Genomic DNA, 19069 nt, shown 5'->3' with positions numbered 1-19069 from the left:
TAGCTATGTTTATACGGTTCTATTAGTATTGGGTTTTTTTCCTACCATTACTCTCTAATTTATACTAACTGCCACTTGCCTTGTATCATATAGTCAAGGAAAATGCATGTGAAATATGCTATTTTTATATACACAAATAATGCTACACAAAGGGGCTGCCGTTTTAAATCATTTGAGAAAAGAGTCCTTTTAAAAGACCAGATTTGTAAATCAGTAAATTTTATGATACAGAAGTCTATTTTATATCTCTTAACAATTTTTTTCTTTATTGTAATGCATTAGTAGTAGCATGTAATATCTTGGTCTAGTAATAATATAGTATTAACATTTTTTTCTGATTATAAAAATAACGTCCTTGTAAAAAGTTTGAAAAATTAGGAAAATACAAAAAAGGAAATTTTAATTCATGAAGAGATAACCACTATTAATATTTTGGCATATTCTGGTCTCCTTTTGTGTAGGTACATGTGTCTTAATTTTAAGGATGATTAAGTTATGTACAGATTTCTGTCCTACTTTACAATTAATGTTAAGTAACGAGCATTTCCCCCTAAAAACACCGTTTTAAAACATGATTTGTGTAATATTTCTTTTTAGGGATGCTATGCAATAATTTATTGAGCCATTCTTAGATTGTTGACAGTTTTTCACTTATAAATAGAATGATGAACATCTTCACAATTCATTGTCTGTTTTTCTGTTTATTTTCTAAGGATAGATTCCTATCAAAAGATATTTAAATTTTAAGATTCTTACTAATATTCCATATTTCTTGACAAATAATCTTTGGCTTTTGTTTTATTAGAATTTGCATTTCTCATTATAAAAGTAGTTCACCTGAATTGAAGAAATTTTGAAAAATGTAGGGGAAATAGGAAACAATTACTCAGACTTATGTCTGTAACAGCCGTTATTAGCAATTTGGGGTACTTTCTTTAATCATCTTTTCCGTGTGTAATTGTTGTGATACTGTGATACTATACATTCAATTTTGTAATCCACATTTAAAAAAAATCATATTACAACATAAAAACATTTATTATAATGTCTACATAATTAGTATGTTTTTAAAAGATAGCCAACCATATATGTTTTGAATTGAGGCTAGCAGTTGGAGGACAAAAAAATCCCTTTAGTCATCCAGGAGTTAAGTTTATGAAATGTCAATGAGGATGTCTGTGTGTCCTCCATCTGTCCGTCTTCCCTCCCTCCCTCCTCCTCTCCTTCAGTGCTTTGGTGAATAATGCCAAAGGAGGAAATGTCTTTGGAAGCGTTAAGCAAGAGAACTAGATAATTGCTATAATTGTTCCTGGCATCTTAACTTGTTTCTTGCCCCAAGTTGTCATTTCTATAAGGTAACAAAATAGTGTTGAGGTTTTTTGGGGGCTTTTTGTTTTTTAATGTAAAGCAGCAAGTAATTATATGGCTTCTTTATCTGATTTGCTTGCTCTTTGTTGTTGTTACTTAAGCTTTACTCCTTTGAGGTTGAGTTTAATAAGGGATGAGCTTAGAGTGAAAGGGCCTGACAACAAGAAATTTAAAGTCATTTGCCTTCTGACCACATTCCTGTTTATTCCATGAATTTCACTGTTTAACGAAAGTCTATTTATTAAAGAGCTTTCACTGTCTTTGCACCACACCTAGTGTTTGACAAACATTCGTCTTAAGATAATGGGTCTAAATTGTGCTTATGCCTTCTTAGGTTTACCATAGTTACTTTTGGCCGTTGGAATGGACAGTTCCATCAAGAGATAACAACAAATGTTACGCAAAAATAGTCTGTAATATCAAAGACAATGTAAGTGCAATTCTTATTTAATCTTTTCTACTAATTTCATGTTGTTTTTAATATGTAGCTCTGTTTTGACCACATGATACACATTGCATTCCTTTAGTATTCTACCTATAGGTCTCCGTAGTTGCAGGGACATTATCCTAGAGCAAGTACCATGGCTCCACTGCTTGATCTCCTCTCAGCTTCCCTGGCACAGAGCCCTACAGATAGTAGGCAGTCAGTCAAACCTTGCTGAATGAAGGAACCAGAGGGATGACTTGAGAATTGTTTATGTTTGTGTTTGTGAAAGGGGAGCAATGAAATCATTGACTGTATAAACATAATGACAGAACAAAGAAGAACAGGAATAGCACGAGTTTGCATCCTAAGCAGCTGGCACAAATGAGAAAGCTGTAACAGGAAGAGCTCTTAATTGGGTTCTGATTTAAGATTTTATTGCCTGCTGCTACATGTAACAACTGGTAACTGAAGGCCTATGGGCAAACTCCTTGACCTCATAGTTTGTTTCCATGCCTGTAAAATGATTGAATAAATCATTGGTTTTCAAACTTTTCTGTCTGCTGCCCCCCACTTTATATTGTAACCCAGGACACATGTATGTCTGTACACATTCTCTTTAAGTGTTGCGGATTGACTCTTAAGAGCACTGGAGTTTTTAACTCAGCTGGGATCTTACCTTAAAAAAAAAGGTCCTCCGTAAAAAACACAAATGATGCTGAAGAATCCATACATTAAAAGGCTAATAAAAACATAATTTTCATGTCTTGGGATTTGAATATAATTAAGCCGTTTATCCTGTTTAGAAACTACTGCTCTAGACAGTAGCACAGTTGGAGATTGCTTTTTGCAGAATCTTTTTCCCAGAGTTCTAGGAAAACCTGGATCTTCTCCAAAAAGTCATCAAAGATGCATTTAATAAATCAATATGCTAGGATAACCCATAACGAGCTATACACAGTTGACATAAAGAACAATTTTATGTAGAGTATTTTTCTTTTTGGACATAAGTTTTATCATAAGTTTATTTGTATGTGTACATTAGATGTCATGCTACTGTAGACAAAAGGAGAAAATGTCAGATGTTCTCATCGGCAATCTGTTATCTGCCTCTAGCGAGAGAGACTGCGGTTGCACGTAGCAATCAGTGAAACCTCAACAGTTTCCTTCATACCAAGCAAATCTGTTTTAACTGTATATAGTTCTTTTGTCCTTTTTTTCCCTACTGCTGTCATTTTTTTCAAATGGCATTTGTTACATAATCTGAAAGATAATTTTCACTACTAATAAACCTGTTTTAATTAAAATAGTTGAGGCCATAAGTAGAGTGAAATTGTTTTCAACTATTTTCATAGATAAAGATGGTATTAGGAAAGATGAATACTAGTCACTGCTCTTGTCATAAGCAGTCTTGTACCAAAACATGTTTCTACAACTTGACCATTCTTGGGACATGCTTTTATTCATCTTGAGTCAGTCACTTCACTAAGTGTCTAAATATCCTTGGTTTTAAATAATAATTATAATATTTATTATCTGCTAAGCTTTTATTCCTTCTGTACGCTATTCTTTTTTTAGATGAAATATTTAAAATTTACAGAAAGATATGGGAAGTGCCCACCATGCAGAGTCAATGAATGTTAACATTTTGCTATATTTGCTTCAGAGCTTTTCTCTTGTGAGAAAGCGTCACAGAGGCAGTTTATAACAGCCTGTATTTATGAGCACTTACTCTGTGCTGGGCACCACTTAGAGGTCCACTTGTATTAACCTCTTTAATCCTCATACAGCCCTGGAGGTGTGTGCTATCACTATCCCATTTTATAGATGAGGAAACTGAAGCACATGGTCATTAAGTGATTGTGCCCAGGTCATTTACCTAGTTAATGGCTGAGCTGGAATTCAGTCCCAGGCCATGTAGATTCCGTGCTATTAACCATTACCCTGTGCCTGTGTAGTCTTTTATATTCCTTCCTGATCCTATACCCCTCACTCCTTCCTGACCCCAGAGGCGACACTGGCCTGAAGTTGGAGTGTCTCACCTGTTAATGTTGTTGTATGTTTGCCACCTATAGTGTGTCCATAGACATTATACAGTGTGGTTTAATTAAGAGTGCTGTCCTCAGTGAATAGAAGCCTGCAGCTTATCTTTTTACTCTCGTTCTTTTGAGATCCTATCCATATTATTACATGTAGATCTAGTATATTTTAAATGCTGGTATATTTTGTGCTTTTTTTATCCATACAGTAAACCGCTGATTGTCAGGATGAGTAAACAGATTCCCACATGGAATATTACAGTACTTTGGCAGCAGAATGACCTTCCTGATTGTTTTCCAGGGAGCAGTTGAACCTTAGATAAGGCTCTGCACCCCACAGCCTGAGTTGCCTCATCTGTTATGAGGAGATTGGACTGGATATTCTAGCTCAGTTGGAGTTGGCTCTGAAAGTCTGAGCAGTAGAATGCGTCTTGGCAGAGAGGTAGCCTGAGTTCGGGGTTTAGAATTTATCCAAAATAATTCCCACACAGGTATTTCAGAGTTCTCAAACATTTTTCTTTTGCTTACAAAACTGTTTTTAGATTGGAATGGTCTCAAATCTAATTGTGCTGTCTATCTCCAAAACCTTAGTTAAAATGATTTTTTAGTTTGAATGACTGCTGTTAAATGTTACAGCTGTCACAGATAGTTTATCTGTAGCTTTGAGAACCAAATAGAGGAGATGAGGACACACTTGTCCTTTGAAAACACTTCCTAGAACGTTTTGGTGCTTCAGGAGTTGCAGACATCTTTGCTGTTACTGTTCTTCCTCGTCATCACTCGTGGCCGCTCTTACCCCTTCCTCCTTGCTGGCTCTGACCACCCACTCTGTACTGAGTTCCTTCAGCCTCGCAGCTTGGCAAGCATTAATATAAGTCTTTGGCCATTTCTTAATGGGGTTTTAGAAGAGACTGGGGAAATATTCTAGGCTCTTAAGGAAAAAAATCAGCATAATCATATTATTTTATTTTCTGTTTTAGGAGCGTGTTGTAGGCTTTCACGTACTGGGTCCAAATGCTGGAGAAGTTACACAGGGCTTTGCAGCTGCGATCAAGTGTGGACTGACCAAAAAGCAGCTGGACAGCACCATCGGCATCCACCCCGTCTGTGCAGAGGTGGGCCACCTGCGCTTCCACAGCTCTTGTTCAGAGGTGCACGTCACCTCGCTTACGAGTAGCAGATCCAGGGCTCTGAGGCTTGTGTGCTTTCTGCTGTACTCAAGCTACGTCTGTACCTCCTTGCAGCTTATTAATGATGGAGAGGACCTCAGAAGAAGGCTTTGTCTCTAGAGACAGTTTTTCCTCTTTCAAATATTTTTTGTTCCTGGTGTGAACTGGATAGTACTGTCATGCTGTTAAATGGTAAAAATGATGAGAGTGATTTATAGAGATGTGCCTTAAATCTTTTATTTATCTCTCCTAAATTATTTTCATGGCAATCAGTTAATAATGCCATTCATACCCAGAAAGAGCATCAATCCTAGTTTTCCTGGGGCCACCTCAGGGCTAAATGATATTGTCTACCTCTTTAGCTTTTGGTATCAAAGAATGAGATTGAAAGTGATGCTTTTAAAAGATGAAGCAAATGACAGTGGAACTGGAAATTGACCACTTCTGGGCCTCTAGGTGTCAGTGTTTCTTCACACTTGTCAGTGATCTTCCAAGAGTTGAATATGGTGATGCTTACTACTAAATAGGGATTGTAAACCAAAAATGTGTCTAGGTTGGAGAACTTGGTGAAGGCTGGGAGGAGGTATCAGCTTAAGTAGGGAGTTGAAAATGGCAGCTATTACCTCGCCACCATAGTCAGTGGTTTCCAGGGTGTACATTGTGCCCACACACACACACATGCATGCGCGTGTGCACGTTCATGCCAGATTTCATTCAGCATCTTGTTAACTGGTTGGTCTCTGTTCTTGATTACCCTTGCACAACTGAATTCTTTGCTGAGTATATGAAATGTCAGCTTTAAGACCTGGAAAAATGTTCTAGCTTTCTTTTGTTTTGCCTTTTTTATGATTAGAGATAGTCTTCTTCTCTGTATTAATATGCACTTGGCTGGGGTGGAAGCATAAAGTATTAACATGTTTAGTGACTAGGGCATTATTCATAGAAAACTACTGTTTTTGTGAAATAAAACTAAGCTTCATATATAAGCATATATATGTTGAACATAAAAATATAACATAAAACATAAATATTGAAAGGAGTCGCAAAGCTCTTTAAAAATGTGTGATATATCTTTTATTCAGTGTAGTGACTAAGACTATCTGCTTAGGCCAGGATCCAGTTAACTTCATTTTTTTTAAAAAACACTTTTAGTGACTGTATTAGTTTCTAGGGTTCCTGTAAAAAAGTACCACAAACTGGGTGGCTTAAAACAATGGAAATTTGTTCTTTCTTAGTTCTCGAGGCTAGAAGTCTGAAATCAAGGTGTCAGCAGGACCATACTCCCTTCGAGGGTTCTAGAGAGGAATCCTTCCTTGCCTCTTCTAGCTTTTGGTGGTTGCTGGCAGTCCTTGGTGTTCCTTGGCTTGTTGGCTTGTTGATGCAATTTCTGACTCTGTCTTCACGTGGCCTTGTCTCCTATGTGTCTGTGTCCAAATTTCCCCCTTATTGTAAGAACATCCATCGTTGGATTAGGGCCACGTAATCCAGTATGACCTCATCTTATCTTAATTACATCTGTAAAGACCCTGTTTCCAAATAAAGTCACATTCACAGGTACTGGAGGTTAGGACTTGAACATATCTTTCTAGGGGGGCTTAATTCAACCCACAATAGTAAGTGTATTTAAAATTAAAAACTACAACAACCATCTCCGACGTGGATGAGAAGATAACTTCCCAACTTGTATATGCGAGTGTCGAATTTGTTTTATCTGAATTCAGCTCTCAGTGGGCTGATTAAAAGACTGACGGGTGCTTGACTCCTCTCACCCCACCTGGTTGTGTTGTGTTGTGTTGTGTTATGATCCAGCAGTGGCTAGTATGGCAGCATCTGACAGGATGACTGCCAGCTGGACAGAGAGCTGTGGTGAGGAGGCAGGATGTCTTCATGAAGCCTCTGCCTGTGGGGAGGTCAGCCAAAGGCGGCCTCTCCTTGGATGCCTGGCACATTCGGGAACCCTTTTCAAGCGTTTGCTGCTGTGCTTCTCCATCTGTGGGTTCTCTTATGACTTTGAAACTCAGAAGCTGAATGTTCCACTGCTTTGATAAGGTTTAGAGATTTTTTTTCCCAAGCTGATGGCTGATTAAGATGAGAAATTGGGTGTTCTCTCACTCTGAACACGTTTGTCGTACAGCTATGTGGATAGCACTGCACTGGGCACCTGGGGATACAGCAGGGATTTCAGATGTGATTAAGAGTGAGGAGACAGATGAGTGAAGCGCCAATTATAGTTCCGTGTGAGGAGGCTTAGGATCAGGGTAAATATCAAGTGGTGTCTGGAGTAGTGATATTGCGGTAGGACGGTGGAGGAGGGAGTTCCTGCCTAAAACAAGATGTGTTGGTGTGAGCCCGTCGGAGGGAACACCAAATGAAAGGCTACTGTGGGAGAGAGCAGGGCTCACAGAGGGAACTCAGTGCTGTTGTAGCTTGAAGAGCTTAAAGAGAGGTAAGAAAAAAATTATGCTGGAGAAGTAGGTGGGAAGATCATGGCCTTGTAAACCAAGGCGGGGTGTTTTGACTTGATCCTGGGGGCACTGGGATTCAGCTGAAAGAGGCTTAAAGCAGGGGATAATGTGATCAGATACATTGTTGAGAGAAATCGCTCTGGCTGCGCTGTGGAGGATGGACCAGAGGAAGCAGCTCTAGAGGCGAGAGAGGAGGTGGCAGTGGCCTGAACTGGGGTGGTGGCAGCGGATGTCAAGAGACGTTGATAAGTTTGGGAGAGAAATAGGAGATGGAGTTGATCGTGCTTGCCACATGATTGGAAATGGGAAGAGGGAAGAACTGAGGATGGCTCATGTTTGTGGTCTGCAGTGGGAAGCAGTAACAGAGAGCAGGTCTGAGGGAACAACTGGCCGTGATGCTGATACTTCTGAGGGCTTACTGTGTGGGTCAGGCACTCTGCTGTCCACGAGTTGAGTCCTTACAAGAACTCCACGGGGTAGGTGGCAGTAGTGTCTCCATTTGACAGCTGAGGAAACTGAGGACAGAAAGGTTGAGTAACTTGCCCAGAGTTACTCAGCTTAGAAGTGGCAGGACTGGGATTCAAACCCATGCAGTCTGGCTCCTGAGGTCCCACGTTGTACAGATGATACTCCACTTGCACACATCTTCCCATGATATTTGACATAGAATTTAAAAAATGGAAATGATTCTTGGTGGCAATATGAGCCTAGTGGAGACCCAGCTCTGGGTTGTAATCTCACTGAGCAAATTCTCGTTGAACCTGGCCACATCACCCAGCTTTGCAGAAGCTTAGTTTACACATTAAATGAAATAGAGGTAACATGTAACTCAGAGAGCTGGTGAGCAGTGCTGTGTGCCAAGTGTTTAGGAGAGTTCGTGGCGTTTGGTAGATACTCATTTAACTGCATCTGTTGGCTGGTTTTTCCCAGGGTATTTCATTATAGAAGATGTGGCTTGACTAAAGGTCATCATTACAGTATTTTTAAGGTGGGTGGGTGGTGGGAAGGAATGTATATTTTGAAAAAGCTCCTGTGGTAATTTTTTTTACCTTTGGGTATGAAATATTTGTTTAGAAACTAGATTTTAAAAAACCAAAGGCTTCTGACCCCTGACTATGGAAATATTTTTTAAAGCTTCTTGATCAAGAGAAAGTGACATTTGATCAGTAGGGGATTTTTAGGGACTGTTTGTGCTAAATGCTGGGTTCCAACTTGAATTTACTATTGAACCCACTGTCTTTTCGTGTCCAGTCATTTGCTGTAGAGGGGTGCCGCTCAAAATTCGGTCCTCAGAATGTTACTAGTCCATGTGAGATAGGGATGGACATGAAGAAGAAAGGTTTAGAAACTTTAAGAGCTATTTGACAGTATCTGATATAATAAAAAATTGGCTTTTAATTTTACATGCCTTTTAAAATTTCATTTTCCTAATACGTTTTTATTGAATTTCACAAATGTCAGTCCATTGGATGGATTAGACGTGATAATTTAAAAACTGGTCCTGAGCACTGTTTTAAAGTGTTCAGAACTAGCCACAGCTCCCAAGCCAGCTGTGGGTGGTTTGCAGAATGAACCATTGAATGAAGTCCTCTGTGCCATTTTGATAAAATAACCTGGGCAATTGAGCGACCTTTGGCTCTGAGGAATAATTACTTAGAAAAGTTGATGAGTCCTTCATTGAGGAATTACTCTAAGAGGCTACTCTTGTTTTGACTGAAAGCCCCTTGGTGTCAGGAGGAGAGGGAGTCCTAACGCCTGAAGCATCAGTTATGCGTTGGCATTATTCAGTGTAGTCCATGATAATTTATGCTGGACATCTGAGCAGCAGTAATTGAAGCGGACACTGATTACACATCATTTGGAGTAGTAATTTCAACTAATCAAGTTTATTTGAAGGGGAAGAATAATAGCTCAAGAGGAAGGAACGTTAGGAAAGACCCCTGTGCAATGTCTTAAAATGAATTTTAGTGCCGAACATCAAAAGTTTTATTTTCAGGTTACTCTTAAAAAAAAAAAAAAGTTTTGTTTTCGTAGTGAACATAATCAGTCTAGAGTGAGGGGTCTCATGAGGCTGGGCAGAGTTGGGGCAGATGTGAATGTGAGCTGAATGCCTACAGCTGCATTTGACCTTTTGTGAGTGTTCTTTGTGTTAGGATAGAAAAGCATGAAGGGGCAGCCTCCATGCTCACTTTTTTTTTTTTTTTTGGTGAGGAAGATTGGCCCTGAGCTAACATCTCTTGCCAATCTTCCTTTTTTTGCTTGAGGAAGATTGTCGCTGCCATGCTCATGTTTTAGAAACATGTTTTTGTGACAATTCTAAAGCAGCTATATGCAAATAAAATCTTGTAAAAATTGACCCCATCAGTTTTTTCATTTAGACTAATCATGGCAATTTGGCTTCCCCATCTCTTTAACATAAGCATGTTATCAGTATAAGAAAAATAGGTAAGAGCTCCTTTTTGTATCTGCTTCCTTTTTTGATGGGTTTAGTTTTCTATCTAAATCTCCCACAAGTTCTGTTTCTAAATTAATTCCTGAGAAATAAAACTTAAGCTTGCAAATTCACAAGCCTGAAATTTGTTTTAATGTATTCCCTGCCTCCTTATTTTTCTTCCTTTATAAAAATTGAAAAGAACATGTTTGATGGTATTTTAAATTGCCCGTATCATCATCATCCTAACACAGCTATTTTCATTATTGCATATTGTTCTTCTGTCCTCATCAGTCAGACATTTTTTTAAACAAAGGAATTTTATTGCTTTTCAAAAGAGTTGTACTAGTTTACAGTGTCATCAGCATGGAATTTAAGAGTGCTAATGAAAATGTTGCGAATTCGGTGTAAATATATTTTTTCTATAGTAAAGTATAAAAGGGATAACTATTTCAAGGATTTTTGCATATCTTTGCTAACAAAGATGAACCTCTTGTCTCATAATTATTATTATTATTTTTTATGTGAATTGTTCATATTTTCTTCTGGCCTCGTATTTTTAGTGTCTTAGGATACTGGCCATTATTATTGGGTCTGAATTTCTTGAGGTGCTTATGATATGTTAGCATATGGGAAGTAAAATGGCTTTGTCGCTGCTTTAAGGCTGAAATAGACTCAGGGCGGGCCGGCCCCGTGGCTTAGTGGTTGGGTGCACACGCTCTGCTACTGGTGGCCCAGGTTCGGATCCCGGGCACGCACCAACGCACTGCTTCTCCGGCCATGCTGAGGCCACAGTCACATACAGCAACTAGAAGGATGTGCAGCTATGACATACAACTATCTACTGGGGCTTTGGGGGGGAAAAAAAATAAATAATAAATAAAATAAAATAGACTCAGGGCTTTTCACAGTAATGTACCTTCTTTACACAAAAGTATCTTCCCCTTTTATTCAAAAGTAGTTTTGATGCTATTCCTGTTCCTTTGACCTGCATAAGTCAAAATGGACTTGATTTCTTGTGCTCTTTCCTCTTTGTGTTGAAAACTAGGAAACTAGTTATTTCTCAGGAATCAAAGGGGCAGCTGACCAAAAAGTTTGTCCAGGTGTGCCAACAAAGTTACAGGCACTCTCTGAGTCCTGCTTCCACCGGGGACTCTCCCAAATAAGTTGTGGCCTCTGGTCTCAGTACGATGCTCCATGCTTGAGAACGTTGGCCTGGGTAGCATGGGGCAGATGGGCTCTGCAGAGTCTTACCAGTTACCCACCAGCTTATTAGTGTGACCAGAAGGGGTTTGGATTGAAGTCTTAGTTGTACTCAGTAACCAAATGTGTTTCTAAATTTCGTTGATTGAGTACAAAGCCCTTTTATGTTTGCAAGCCTGAGCGATGTAAATGGCCAGTGGGGGCTATTTTTGGTCTCTTGCCTATGAAGGTTCCTTGCTGGTGCTCTGTGGTCGTCATGGGTCAGCTGCAGCTCAGCTTCCATGCCATCTTCACTCCAGGATCGGGCTGATGGGGCAGCCTCTCCCCCGGGCGTTGCTGGCTAAATGGCAGAGGGAAGGAGATTGTAGGAAGGCACACCTTGGTGCCTGAGGCTTCTGTTCAGCAGTGATGTGTCCCACTTCCACGCACATGTCCTTGGCCAGAGCAAGCCCTGGCCCCCACGTCTGCATCCAGTAGGGCGGGAATGTATAATGTGTAGTCCACACGAAAAGTCATCACAGGGAGGTGAAGGCACTGTATGTTTTGGAAGCTGACAAAAATTTCACAGTAGTTCAATCAGAATTAGAAAGACCTGAACCTGGTGTCAGTGTTAACACGAAGAGAGATCAGATTTGACAGAAAAGAAGCAAAATATATAAGACTTAGTAGCTGATTATATATCAGCAGTAATGGAGATAGAAGAATTAAGGATTAATCCCAAATGTGTGGCCTGGACAACCAAGTAGTGGCGATGCCATTCACTGAGAGGAACCGGATGAAGGGGAGATAAGGCTTCAGTCCTGGACATGTTAAGTTTGAAGTGTCATCCAGGAAGAGGTGTGTGTTAGGTCTCACTGGTGTGTAGCTCAGGAGACACAATGGCTGGAGAGATTGCGAATTCATCTGCCTAAACGGGAGTAGTTGGCTGAATGAGACACTATGACAGGAGAGTGTCTAGAGGGGAGAGAGCTGAGGGTGGAACCTGGGGGAGTGCTTTGTGGCCTTGTTCATGTTGTCCCCACATGGACAATGGCAATACTTGTGCAGCACATTGGAGTAAATGGATCAGGCGGCTGCATCTACAGCCAGCCCTGGAGCTCTGGCCACCCCGAGGGCTGGGGGACGTTTGAGTACCCCTCTTTGCCATGGCTGAGGAATAGCCACAAAAGAAGGAGACAGGAAGGAGCACTCTCATGGAAACAAGAAGAGGAAAGAATTGTTAATAGGTAGGTGAGATTAACAACAAGGAACGCTGCAGAGGGGCGGTGTAAAGTGAGCAGCACAGGGTGCCCTCTGGATGAGAGAGTTACTGGTGGACTGCAGGAGAGCTGCAGGCACTCTGTTTGGTGAAACTACAGAGTTAAAGTAACTGGCAGTTAGTTTCCCACGCAGTGGGCTTCTAGGCTTTGGATTTTGCCAAGAGTTCACAGTGCGTTGCCCACTCTGGTGTTGCTTTGCATAAGAAATTCTAATATGTGGTGGTCTTTAGACAGCCTGCATTAGAATCACTTGGGACTCCTGCTAAAATTGAGATTCCTCGGCCCTACTCTAGATCTGCCAAATCAGAATCAGTGTGGTTTCCGGTTATTTTAATCAGTGAACAGGCTTACAAGTTTGAGAACCATTGATTTTTGCATAGGCAGTCTTGAGTGGTAGCAAGTCAAAGCTCCCTAAAGATGTTAGGGCTCTAAGTCCACAAGCAGTAAATGTTCGCAAGGATGTGAAACAAGGAGGCCTCCTCAGTCACTGCAAGTGAGAGTGTCAGTTGGTCAGGCACCTTGGAAATCCAGCCGACTCTTCAACCCAGCAATTGTACCTCTAGCTCTGGGTGCAAGGAGACATTGGCATGTCACAGAGCTTGTTGCAAATAACATATTGGCAATAGCTTGGATGGCCAGCAAAAGGAGCCTGGATATGTAATTTGTAATATATTCACTATTTGAGTAATTAAGTACTATAGTATGTAGTATATATACTCTATATGGTATAGTATGCTATAGTAATTGAATACTCTTAAGTGGAAAAATGGAAGAATTAGAGCTATTTGTATCCATATGAGTGAATTACAGAAATACAATATTGAGCCAAGAAAGCAAGTAGCAGAAGAGTACATACACCATTTTGCCATTTACTTGTAAAGTTTCTGAAAACCTACAAAAGAAATGCAGGAAGAAATACATAGGGATGGTAAGCACCAGTTAGGGGCAGGGAGGGAGAAGGTGGTCAGGGAGGGGCACACATTGGGCTCTAACCATCCTCGTAAAGCTCCCTGAGTGGGGCGGGCCAGGGGCATTTGAAATAGTGTACTTTATACCTTTGTACATATCCAAAATATTTCATGATGCATTTCTTTTAGAGAATTGACAAGCGGGGTAACTGACTTAATTGTTTTAATCACCCTCATGCTAAAAAAGTTCTTGACTAGATATAACCTAAATTTTCTTCTCTTTCACCTTGGTTTTAAAATGTTTTTCCCCTTTTATCCTCTGGAGAAATTGAGGATATCCTTGGTCATATTACATCTCTGTTTTATTCTTTGTAAGTAGTCACCTAAGTCATTCTTAGTACGTATGGTGTTATCTGAACTGCTCCCTGTTAACTCATTCGCTCAGGTGTCTAAAATTCTGTTGCTTTCTCCTCCCCGCAGATATTCACGACGCTGTCGGTGACCAAGCGCTCTGGAGGAGACATCCTCCAGGCTGGCTGCTGAGGTTAAGCCCCAGTGTGGATGCTGTCGCCAGGACTCCAAACCACTGATGCGTTTCCTTGCCTAAATCCAAGGCGAAGTTTTCAGGAAGCTTCTTGGGCTTTGGCACCTGCGTGTGCTGTGCTTACCCCACCCAAGGCCCCCTTGGATCTCATGGGTAGGAGGTGGTGAATGCAAGGCAGGCAGCATCACACTGGGGTCACCAGGACTGACTCTAAACTGGTACTCGGCGGTGCATCGAAGGGATGCGTCCATGACGTCACTGGCCTCAAAGCCCATGCGGTGGGCAGTGATGGAACAACTGTCGAAGCAGTTTTAGCATGACCCTTCCTTTGTGGGTCGTCTTCTTCTCATTGTCAAGCTTTCTAAAGTTGAGTATTTTTTTCTTATTTCTCTAAGGTGTTAATGATACTAGTGATGAAAAATGTTAGCAGTCAATTTTTGTCCAGAAGCAAGTCATGGTTAGAGTATGCAAATAAGGTGCCTAGTTGCTCGGAAGGCATGATTTGGCTCACTTGGAGGCCACATACACTTGTCCCCCGAAGGAGAACTGTCCTAGGACTCAAATGTGCTGTTCTACTTGACTGACCTGCTGTTCAGCACTGTTTCACCTAGTGAGTTCTGTGTCCAAAACAAGTAAATTTATGAGTGACTCTAGCCAAATTTGCCCCCATGTGCTACATCACTGATGATTTTTAGTTCTGTTTAGGAAAGGAAATGGCCGCTTGGCCAGCCTGTTTGAAGTAATACGCCAGTGCAGGGAACCTGGCAGTATAGGACGGTTTCCACCATTATTCGTCATGGAGGCAGATGTACACCTTATATGGGAAAAAATAGTAAATGTCTTTATCTAGTTCACTGTGTGCTGGTCTAAGTAAGCTGAGATCTTTTGTAATGGAAAACACTTGTTTAAAACTTTTTTTTTTGATAGCTTTAGCTTTAAGCTAAAAACACAAGATAGCACGGCTTTATTTTTTGTGTGTATTAGGTATCTATCGCTTCCTAAGATCTACATTCATAGGAAAATAGGTCTTTCCACACTTATGATTTAATAATTCTTTTGTAGTAATGTTTTTAAGGAAGCTGTTAATATCATAAGTTATTATTTTTGAACACAGGTGGATGTGAAGGATTTTCTTTTAAAAACCAAATGGTTTTGACTTTTTCTGTTGAATGAATGACTGTACCTGGTGGAATTTTGGCAGAAGTGTTTACACTCCGTTAGCATTCCAGCTTGTATTATTACAAAGAGGTATTAACTCCACAGTTATGTATTTCTCTATAAATATACTGACTAAGGATTATAGTTAGGCAGTCTTCTCGCTATAGAAGCTGGATTTGAAACACGTGCTGTGGACGTGGGGCCTCCCACCAGCAGTTAGCTCTCTGGCTGCTTTACCCTCCCCGCCCTCCGCTGTATCTCTCAGCTACAACACCGCATGGTGGATTCAGAGTACATTTCTTGGTCTCCTCAGGGAACTCACACGTCTGCCTGGCATTTAGTCAGCAGAGCTCCTAACCCTGAGCCACAGGGCTCTCCCTCACGGCCTCCTCCCTTCTGGTTATGTGAAGAAAAGGGGAAAAGGAGAAAGGAGAGGAGAGTTGAGGCAATTGACTGTGTTCAGTTTTATTTATTTTTTTAATTTGTTTTTTCTCCAAGTCTGCCAATCTCTGAAATTAGAACAATAGGCAGTATGAGATGATCGTGCCTAATCATGTTGTGATTCTCTCTTCGTGGAATGGAATGTTCTGCCCCCACAAGAAGGATTTTACTTCATAGACTTGTCTTGTTTAGATTCTGTAATTGCCCAGTGCATTGAAACTTATACTAAATTTTATGTTTTTTGTTATAATCCTCTGAAAAAAAAAACCAACGTGAAACATTAAAAGGTATTAACATCCACCGTGTGTGCCTTCTTACTGAATGATGTTCTTGGGATTCTTTGTGTGAGTGCCACACAGACTTCAGGTTCCGTGTTGATAATTATGAGAACTAGCTGCTGAGTGAGCTCGAGTGATGCTGTGCTCTCCGGCCTGCTCAGGATCTGCTGAGGTTTACGTTTTAGTGGTGTTGGCTTTTTAAATTCCATTTTTCAGCTTCTCCTGATTTGACTTGTCAGTCTTGGTCTTTAAAGTGACAAAACACCCCACTCCACTCAGGCTCACTCTGTGTCCTGGCACTTTGTACATCCGTGGCTGCATGTATCTGTTATTTCCCCATGCAGCGCTGTGAGGTGTGCAATCCTTCCATCCTCTCTGGACCGAGTGGTCTTTGGGTATGGACAGACTGGTCATCGCCATTCCCAGCCCCTGGCCGTATCAGGCCACACAGTAGGTGTTCAATAAGCATTTACGTTAACGTTGATTGTCATGCTCATATTGTTCACTCACGTGCACTTAATTTCCTTAGGCATCAGTTGTTAAGCAGAAACTCCTATTTTTTGTTAATCCTTACCAAAAACCTTTCCAAAGTACCTTTCCATTCCATCCTGAGTAATTGCAGAGTGCTAACAGTAATAGCCACATGGGGGTTTACCACAGCATGTTCCAGCCACTGGCTTGACGCACACTGACTGCCTTCATTCTTACGACAGCCCTGTCAGGAACTGCTTCTGTGCCCATAGATGGAGAAACAGGCTGCAGTAGGCATCCTTGCTCAGGGCTGCACAGCTAGTTAGAGATGTAGCAAGTTTTTGAACCCAGAGCTTAGGTCTGTGACTTCAAAGGCCCAGGTCCCTAGCTGCCTTGCCATACTGTCTCCCATTTGGCGCTGGCAAATGGGAGCTTTCAGGGCTGTTGAGTCCATTCCTGGGACTCATCATTTTTCACATGCCATCCAGCACTGTTGTTGGAACAATTAATAAATACCTATCTGAGATGTTTTAGCACTGTGAATTCATTTCCACACTATAGCCAGGATTTTATTGGTCAAACTTCCCTTGCCCCAAGCCCTCGGGGTCTTCCAAAGGCCTATAAATAGACCCATAGTCTCCTGCTAGCCACTGGGCCTGTCACCTGCACCTCTGACCTCTGCTTTCATTTACTCTTTCTGGCCACACCTGCTGTCAGCCCCAAATACACGCTATTCCTAACCTCCCTGCTCTAGATTGCCTCTAGCCAGGATTCTCTCTACCTGTACTCCGTGGTAGTCTGTATGTTCTCTAGAGCACTTTGAGCTACTCTGCATGGAGACTGGTATATGTGTCTGTCTCCAGTTCTTCACCTGGGTCTGCCCCACAGCTTCTATCACAAGGCGGACAACTACATACAGAGGCATTTAAGGATTCATGTCGTAGGGTTGGCAGGTAGAGCCTCACCACTTAGATCAGGACCTATCGGAGATGGCCACTTAGGGAGCCTGTTCATCTCTTCCTTTTATGTCAGGAACCCTTGATTCAAATGTTGATGAAAGTGGAAAGGGCATAAACATAAAAATGGTGAACCTCATCAATGAGAAATGCAAACTAAACTGCTATGAGGTACTATTTCATACCCACTATATTGCAAATATGAAGAGCCTGACTGTATCAAATGTTGGTGAAGATGTGGAGCAAATGGAGCGCTTCCTTATTGCAGCCAGGAGTGTAAATTGGTACGATCACTTTGGAAAACAGTTTGACATCACCCAGTGAAGTTAAACATGTGCTATGACCTAGCTATTCCATGCCTAGATATATACCTAGCACAGATGTACATCTGTGCCCCAAAAGACACGTACAGGACTGTCCATGGCTCTGGTAGTAATGCAAAAGACAAAACCTGGAGATGACCCAAATATCCATCAGGACAAGAATGGGCACATGAATTGTGGTGTATCCATGTAACAGAAGACTATAGCAGCAAAATATATATAACATGCTGAGTTGATCTAAGAAACAGTGTTGAGTGAAAAAGTCTCAAAGGAATAGGTACAGTGTGATTACGTACATAAACATGCAAAACTAAGCAATATATGTATGTGTTTAGAGATATACTTGGGATAGAACCATAAGGGAAAACAGAATGAAAATTCAAAATGAAGACTATAGAATTGAAGCTGGTTGTTACACGTGAGAGGATAGAACGGAGGATGGAGTCAGAAAGGGACCCCCAGGACCTAAAGGTTTCTATTTTAACCTGAGTGGTGGACTTGTGCATTTGTAGTATCATATTTATATATTTTTTACAAATGTTCCTTTGCATCTACTCAGTAGTTCAGTCAAACAGCTTTAAAAGGGCGGGAGGGGCAGCTTGGAGTATTAGCAGATTGCTGGGGAGCAGGAGCATGTCTGTCAAGGTTTCATCCACGGAGCTAGGAGACCAGACTCTAGTGATGAGAGTACAGCAGAAGGCCTTTCCTGACGTCACCCACCGTGGTTCCGTCCTTGATATGAGATCTAGGATTGGGCTAAACACGCACTAAGCTGTGGGTAATTTGTGACACAGCAGTCGATAATGAATATGTGGGAACTGGAAAGGGTGGTCGCAGAATGAGCAGGCCTGGTCCTCTTCCCTTAAACCTGCTTTAAATCAGAACACTTGACTTTTATTTCATAAGATTTTACTTGAAAAAGAAAAGCTTTTTTTAAAAGAAAAGTTTTTACATTTGAAATTCCACTGCAAGGAAGCAAAGTTTTACTGCACAACCTTTCCTGCTAACGCACTATAACACTGATACCATGCGTTGTCCTCTGGGCACGCCTGAGCGTCACGAGGAGCTGAGCAGAGCAGGACTGGGGTGTTTCTGGATGCCCTGGCCGTCTCTGAGCGCGATCCCACCACTGAACACCCTTACTACAGCGCCACCTCTCAGGCACTGTGTTGTAGTCTTTGAGATGGGAAAGGGAGGTCAGCTCCTCCAAGTCCATTTACAGATGCAGAACCTGAGGGCTGGACAGGTGAAGCCGCCTGACCAACATCAAGGTCAAGGTTAAACAGCTAAGAGCTGGAACCAGAAGCCAGTCCTGGCTTCCAGTTGTGTGCTTCTCCACAACATGATGCTGCTTTGTTGCTGCCACCATCTCCTTTGTAGATCCTCCCACATGCTTAAAAGCACCCAGCCATGTAAGCACACCCTTGACTGCAGTGAAATTGAAGGGCATGAAAGCATGTGTTGACTCTGAACAAGCCAATAGGTCCTTGGCCCCGTGGTGGGCACACAATAGGGATGCAGGAAATGCTTGCTGACCGACCTGAAGTGAGGCACCGGGAGCTTTCGATATTGGCTTCCCCGAGTGTGTGATGGGGATACCTTCTTGTATATCAGGAGAATGAGGTAGAGCCT

General features: G+C 41.5%; 1 protein-coding gene across 7 annotated transcripts in view; it reads left to right on the top strand.

Moving 5' to 3' along the window:
• Positions 1 to 15709, top strand: part of TXNRD1 (thioredoxin reductase 1) — a 64109-nt gene extending 48400 nt beyond the window's left edge. For all 7 annotated transcript variants that reach the window (XM_058568533.1, XM_058568529.1, XM_058568532.1 and 4 more), the window contains 3 exons: positions 1703 to 1798; positions 4812 to 4946; positions 13747 to 15709. In XM_058568533.1, the coding sequence (XP_058424516.1) occupies positions 1703 to 1798; positions 4812 to 4946; positions 13747 to 13809 (294 nt within the window). In that variant the 3' untranslated portion in view covers positions 13810 to 15709. The remainder of the gene's footprint in view (positions 1 to 1702; positions 1799 to 4811; positions 4947 to 13746) is intronic.
• Positions 15710 to 19069: the final 3360 nt, after the last annotated feature.

This window comes from Diceros bicornis, chromosome 25, assembly GCF_020826845.1.
Source record: "Diceros bicornis minor isolate mBicDic1 chromosome 25, mDicBic1.mat.cur, whole genome shotgun sequence".
Taxonomy (NCBI): domain Eukaryota; kingdom Metazoa; phylum Chordata; class Mammalia; order Perissodactyla; family Rhinocerotidae; genus Diceros; species Diceros bicornis.
Note: the sequence above shows the minus strand (reverse complement) of the source record. Positions and strands in the feature narration are given on the sequence as shown.